General features: G+C 52.4%; 1 protein-coding gene across 1 annotated transcript in view; it reads right to left on the reverse strand.

Moving 5' to 3' along the window:
* Positions 1-2,001: 2,001 nt before the first annotated feature.
* Positions 2,002-7,195, reverse strand: part of ZBTB5 (zinc finger and BTB domain containing 5) — a 6,776-nt gene continuing 1,582 nt past the window's right edge. Inside the window, exon 2 of the mRNA XM_017739017.1 lies at positions 2,002-6,805. Within this exon, the coding sequence (XP_017594506.1) occupies positions 4,855-6,801 (1,947 nt within the window). The 5' untranslated portion in view covers positions 6,802-6,805 and the 3' untranslated portion in view covers positions 2,002-4,854. The remainder of the gene's footprint in view (positions 6,806-7,195) is intronic.

A 7,195-nucleotide genomic window follows, 5' to 3' on the forward strand; every position in this document is an offset into this window, starting at 1 on the left:
CTCCCCCTTCGTAGTTTCGGCCTGCAGCTGCCCTCGTTTTTCTCAGATGGCAGTGAGCTGTGTTGATGCAGAGGAGACCCTGAGCGGGACCCAAGCCTCCAGGTGCCAGGAGAGGCCTGATGGGCACATCTCAAGGGCTTTGGGGACTTATGGATCCTGCAGCCACTGTTCCACTTCCATAAATGGGGGCTGGAGCCTGGAGCCTGGAGCCCATCTCTCTGTGCCGTTGATCACAGAATCATGGAATGGGTTGGGTTGGAAGGCACCTTAAGGATCATCTCATTCCACCCCACGTGCCAGGGGCAGGGACACCTTCCATTCTCCCAGGTTGCTCCAAGTCCCATCCAGCCTGGCCTTGGGCACTTCCAGGGCTTGGGCAGCCACAGCTTTGACGAGCCTGGGGTCCAGCTGGCCCATCCTGCGGGACGGGGGTGGATCTGCCCCCAGCGGTGCGCGCTGGCCTTGCCTGGCCCCTCCCCATGTGCCCTCCCACCATCTGTGACTGTGTGGCAGACAGACAGCCCTGTCACAGACCGGTCACAGCCATGCAGTGCCACCCACCCCAGCCACCCCACAGGTGTCCCCACAGTGTGATGTGGAGGTCACTCTCACCAGTCTTAAACCAGCCTCCTTCCAGCTCCGAGTGCTCCCAGGCCTCACGCCAGGGAACATGCTGAAGAGCATGCCTGGACTCAGGTTCCTTTTGAGCAGTGGCTCTCTATCGGCTATCCTCCTCCTCCCTCCTCTTCCTCCCAGTCCCAGCGCACTGCTCCATGGTGTCTGGGCCCACACAGGAGTCCCTTTGGCATGTCCAGGTTGAACAGTGATGCCAGTGGCTGATCCACCCCGCCGAGGTGGGTTTGTACAGGTTTTCCCATCCTTTCACCCCAGGACAAGCCCCATTGCCTCACAGCCACTCGTGCCTTCTCCCCAGTGCCTTCACCCTGGCAGGGGACAGACAGGGAACCGGTGCTTTTTGGGGACAGCAGCAGAAGGGAAGGAGCAAGGAGGTTGCAATGGGCAGGAGGGAAGTGTCCCAGAGTGAGCAGCTGGCAGCACAATCCCGGTGTGGGGAGGGAGCCAGAACGCAGCACAGAGCCTGTGACCGGAGTTACAGTTCACCCAGCACACTCTTGTGTGCCTCTTCCTGTCCCACAGCAAGTGTCCCTTGTGCTGGGCTCTGCTGGAATTTCTTGGATGCTAAATGAAGCACTCTCTGATAGCAGCAATGGCTGTTGGACGTTGCCCTGCATCACACCTGGGTGGGATTCTGATGCATTTATCAGTAAGTTCTGATTCAGGAGCACGGTTGATTGCCTTGTGCTGACCTGTCAGAAATAGTTCTGGAGGTTTGTAATCTGGACTGAGCAGGAAAGACTTGTGGCTGTGGTGGTGGGGAGGAAGGGAGTGTGCTCTGGGCATCCCAACTGGCTGGGGAGTTTCTGAACGACCCAGTGGAAATCAGGATTGACTTTGCTATGAACACCCAGGGCATGAGTCCAGTGGGGGATCTCACTAGTCTCCAAGACTTCTTAGTGTTGACACTGAAGATTCTGCTGTTGGTGAAGCTACTGTGATGCTGAGGGATGCTGACTGAGCATCCAAGAGGTTACTGTGATCCCTGATGGTGACAGTGACTGAGAACGACCCGGTGTCTGAGCAGCTGTGTCAGATTCCCTGGGTACATCAAGAAATAGACATGAGCTGGTGAACCAGCTGCTGCAGGGACTGGAGCACTGGACTCAGGTGTCCATCTCAGAACTCCTTCAAGACAAGCACCTCCTGCACCTGCGACATCTTCCCACAAGGAATTCAGAGAGCAGCAGTGACCATGGATCATGAATGTTACAGGTGCTGTGTAGGTATTATTTCATTAACAAAAGTAAGTTCTAACAAAGGACATAATTATTACCAAGGTCAGGTTTTTACGATCACTTTTGCAATCACAAGTATTTCTGTACAGGCTGGTGTGAAGAGCACCAAACAGTGAAGCCAGGCAGACACAGCAACACAAAAACGTAGGGTTTATTTCCAGGTGTTTTGGAACAGGCACCCCAACACCTCCATGCAAGATCCCACCTGCAAAGTTCAATTCTAAGCGGAATTCAGTGGCATAAGCTCTCCAGGCTGTGGGGTGAGACACCCTTCATGCAGAGCGGGCAGCTCAGGTCCCAGATATGTATTTAGGCTATTCCCAGGAATTTATTGCTTCATTCAGGAAGCCTCGGAAAGCCGCGAGGCAGCTGCAGGCTCCGGGCCTGCAACTGCCCCTCTGCACATCAATTGCTAATGGAATTTAAAGCTGCTGCTTCCAAAAACGCTCCAGACAAACTTTTTCTCACTGAAAGAATACAGAAGTCCTCCTGCCCTGATATTCCAGATTAAAATTTTTATAAAAACAGTTGAAAAGTCCAGTTTAGTGTTTTCTGCTCATATTAGTTGCTAATTAGTCTCCTTGCTCAAAGAGATGCTTTATTCCCAAACATTGTAACAATTCAACAAATTTGGATTTAGGAATGCTACAGGAAACAGAAAATGAAACACCAAGCTTTGTTTTTAAAAAGCAAAACACTATAAATGCAATGAAGATGAAACAGTGTTACCTAATAGAGCAACACAAGGAAATATTAAAGTACAAAATACTGCATTTTATTGATGTCTGGGAGAGTGTTTATGCAGCTCAATGCTGTTAGTCCCCAATACTGAAATTATTTCAAACACAACACAGCATATCGCACTGCTTTAAAAAAAAATGTTATTTTAATGCTTAAAAAAAAAAGAGCCAGAAATATGATCACTAAGTAAACCCTATAACAAAATATTAACATTTTAAAGGAATTAATCCAACCATCTCCTGTGTTTCTGCATTCCTCAGATGGTCAAGGTGCAAACAACACGTTGACAGGGCAGGTGCAGGGAATCCTCTGCCTCACCTGAGCAGGACACTCTGCAGCCCTGACCCAGCCCCTGCTTGGCTGAACAGCATTTATCATCAGCAGAAGTGCTGGGAAATTTTACTTTAAAACCTAAGAATGCTGAGCACCAGGTCATGTGCACCTCTGACAAGGAAGAAAGGAGACTGCAGGCAGTGTTAACTTAGAGTGGCATTAAAGAAGAGGAAATGAGATTTACATGACTCACGTGGAGAACGTCAGATTTCTGCTATGCGTGTACAGTGCCATTTTTTAAAATTAAATTTACATTACCTTTTTTTAAAATGTATGGGGAAAAGTACTTTCATGACACTACTTTAAGTGGAAGGCCTGGATTTGACAACGACATTTTACAGAGTATGAGCCAGCAGTGACCTGGCAGCCAGGAAGGCCCATCACGTCACCAGCCAGGTGAGGGAGGGGATTGTCCCGCTCTGCTCTGCACTGGGGCGGCCTCACCTCAAGAGCTGGGAGCAATCATGTCAAAGACATTAAGCTGTTAGAGAATGTCCAAAGGAGGCCATGAGGATGGTGAGGGGTCTGGAGAGGAAGTCTTACAAGAAGTAGCTGAGGGCACTTGGTTTGCTCAGCCTGGAGGAGACTGAGGTCAGACCTCACTGGGGCCTTCAACATCCTCCTGAGGGGCAGCAGAAGGGCAGCTACACATCTCTTCACTCTCATGACCAGTGACAGAACTTGAGAAAACCGCTGGAGCTGAGTCAGGGGAAGTTTAGGTTGGATATCAGGAAAAGGTTTTTCACCCAGAGGGTGGTCTGGCACTGAACAAGCTCCCGAGGGATGGGGTCACAACCCCCAGCCTGCCTGAAGTAAAGAAGTGTTTGCACATCGCTCTCAGGCACAGGATGGGATTGTTGGGGTATCCTCTGCAAGGCCAGGAGCTGGACACAATGATCCTCATGGCTCCTTTCCAACTCAGCATACTCTGATCCTGTGAAATATGGCAAACAAGGATTGCTCCTGACTGAGGAGCAATTTGATCTCAGGACAGATCCACAGCTGCAAAGGGAATTCACTAAGTGCGCAGGGCAGGAAAGTAAAGCCTGCAGATAAAAGACATCGTGCTCACACTGTAACAGGGACCAGATGGACTGTGGGCAACTGGGAACAGCAAGATACTGTCTTACATGGCAAAAAAAGCCATCACAAATTACCTCTCCTTCAAAACAACAAAGACAAGCTCTGTTCAAACTTCTGCATATATAGAATTGTAACATAGGAGATACAAACTGGTTAAAATACTGCTAGGAATAGCACAAACAAGAGACAGTACTTCACTTACCACTTAATACTTGTTTCTACAGAAAAAAAAAACCAGCCAAACATCCAGATCTTGCTGTATTAAAGTTATATGTACACCTGGCAGTCCAAAAGTTACTTGTCTGGGATTTAATTTAAGCACCTTGATTACACAGTGTCCTTTACTACAAAACAGCCAAACATACATTCATAATCCTAGAACTATTGTTATAAGTAGCGTATTTTAAAGCATTATGTCAGACGGGTGCAGCCAAAGCTGTTTTTTTCTCTTTTAAAGGTAAGTGGTCTGCACTACTGTCCTAACATAATGCAGCAACTCATGTTACAGTAATTATTTAAATGCTTTCACTGTTACAAAATGCTTTAGAGAAAAAGAAAAAGAAATTTGCACGTCAGTTTCTTGTTCTCAAAACGTGCTATTTCAGGAGACCCCCATGCTGTCACCCCTCTGCCCTGCAAAGGGGCTGCTTTGCTGTGGGGGTCACATCCCCATCCCCGCCGCACGGCTCCCGGCGGCGACACCCTGCGAGGTAGGTACCGGATATCCCCAATGGCAGAGCCAAGACTTTGTGTGTGGCACCGTGGCACGCCGATGTCCGCCAGCCCGCCGGCAGCGAGGCTCCTCCAGGCCCGGGGCAGCAGGTTACAGCAAACTGCTGGGCAGGTTGCTGCTCTGCCACCTAAGGCAGGTGGTCTTAGAGTGTTTGTAGAGGTGGCTGGACTGGCTGAAGCGCTTGCCACACTTGAGGCAGGCGTAGGGCTTCTCCCCCGTGTGCACACGGATGTGCTTCTTGCAGTCCGTGAGCGTCAGGAAGGTCTTGCAGCAGATCTTGCAGGCGTACTTGCGTGCACCCTCCACCACCAGCACGTTGTGCTCTGACAGAGCCTTCTTGCACTTGGACAGGACATCCGCAGACGCCCTGGTCAGCTGCGGCGGGCCAGGCTGCGACAGGTGCCCACTCTCAAAGGAAGTGCTCCCGTTCATCATCAGCTGGGACCCGGATGAGCTCTCCTGCAGCTGCGAGCCCCGCACAGAGGTCACCACGGGCATTTTGGGGGCAATGCGGCGGTAGCCAGGAAAGCCACCAGCTCCACCTCTCACTGAGCCCATCATGGCCCGAGACAGCGAGTGCAAGCCCAGGCCTGAGCGTGGGAAATCCATGCCGAACTGCTCCGCTGCTCGGTACCCGGAGGTCTGCACACACGGCAGACCCATCACATCCTGCATGGGCCTCACGAAGTGCGAGTCCGTGGGCTCACTGAACGGGTTCTCGACGTGGGAAACGGCAGCAGATGAGTGGCCACCGGCGGGCCCCGACTCCGGGCTCATCAGGTAAGAGGCGTCACTGTCCATCCTGCAGTCGCTGGTGGTGTTGGGAATGTTGTCATCGTTGTTTTGGCTGGCACCAAAGCCACCTCCTCTACTTTTATTCAAAAAATTTGAAATGCTGAAAGAAGACTTGTGTTCCAGGTTGTTGGACACCTCCATAATGTGGATGTCTCCCACCCTGTCGGTACTGGACTGAGGGTCAGAGAAGCTGCGGTCGCTGCTCTCGGGACTCAACTCTATCTTCTCTGCGCTCACCACTCCTCCTTCCACCTCCACAGACTCACTGCCCTCCGCCTGGGAGGTGACATCGCTCACCTCATCCTGAGGCTCTGGGGAGCTCAGGGGCTCAGACTTCACCACCACCCTCATGTGCTCCTTCTCATTCAGGCTGACCTCTGGATTTTCACATGGGAAATTGCTCTTCTCAGCAGCAGCCTCCTGGTCAAAGCTGGTTTCCACTTGTGTGGTCTGTGACGCCATGGACATCTGGGAAATGTTTCCCCCGCCGTTGTCTGACTGGCTGGGCACTTGAGCATCCTCCTGAGCACCAAAGGACTGGTCAAACATGATCGTGTTGTCCTCCTGGTTATCAGCAACCGTGTCAGCCTTGGAGTTGTCCACAATCTTCAGCGAGTCCGGAGAGAAGAAATCTTCACGCGAGTGGACGACGGGCTGCCCGCTCTCTGCGTGGAGGCGGCGGATGGGGAAGGCGGCGCGCTGCTCCAGGCTGCTCCGCATGGAGGAGCCCATGGCGCCGGGCGGCTCTTCAGCGCCCTGCGAGGAGCCCAGCGCCGAGCTGACGATGCTGAGCCCCAGCTGCTGCAGCATGAAGGAGCGCTGCAGGCGCGCGCTCTGCTCCTGTGCGCGCTCGCTCGGCGGGGACAGCGGCAGCGTCCGGGTTGTCAGGTAGTGCTTGCAGGCCTTCACCACAGAGTTGAGGTGCAGGTGGGACGCGGCCAGCAGCACGTCCATCACATTGCTCTCCCCCAGCATGAGCGTGGATGTGTACATCATGTCTATGAGCGCGGCAAAGGCCTCCGCCGTCACCACCTCGCTGTCCAGCTGGATCATGTTCATGGTCTGGTCCCCCTCGGCCACAGTGAAGAGCGCTCGGAAGTGCGTGCTGCAGGCGGCCAGCACGGAGCGGTGCGCTTTGAAGTGCCTGTTTCCCACCACGATGACACAGTCGCACAGCTGCCCATGGAGCCTCTGGTAGTTGAGCTGCTGGAAGACTTGTTCAAAGTGTCCTGGAAAATCCATGATCCTGCAAAACAGAAGAAACCACGATATGGGCCACCAAGTTGATCAGAGGGATGGAGCAGCTCTGCTGTGAGGAAGGGGTGAGTGAACAGGGATTATTCAGCCTGGAGAAAAGGCAGCTTTAGGGTGACCTAACTGTGGCCTTCCAGCTCTGAAGGGGTCTACACTAAAGGTGGGGCAAGACTATTTCTGAGAGTCTGCAGTGAAGGAGAAGGGAGAGTGGGCTCAAATTGAAAGAGGCTAGCAGAAGATGGGATACAAGGAAAAAATTCTTCCCTGTGAGGGTGGTGAGGCCCTGGCACAGGTTGCTCAGAGAAGCTGTGGATGCCCTGGAAGCATTCAAGGCCAGGCTGGACAGGGCTTGGAGCAGCCTGGGATAGTGGAAAGTGTCCCA

This window comes from Corvus brachyrhynchos, unplaced genomic scaffold, assembly GCF_000691975.1.
Source record: "Corvus brachyrhynchos isolate BGI_N302 unplaced genomic scaffold, ASM69197v1 scaffold1097, whole genome shotgun sequence".
NCBI lineage: Eukaryota > Metazoa > Chordata > Aves > Passeriformes > Corvidae > Corvus > Corvus brachyrhynchos.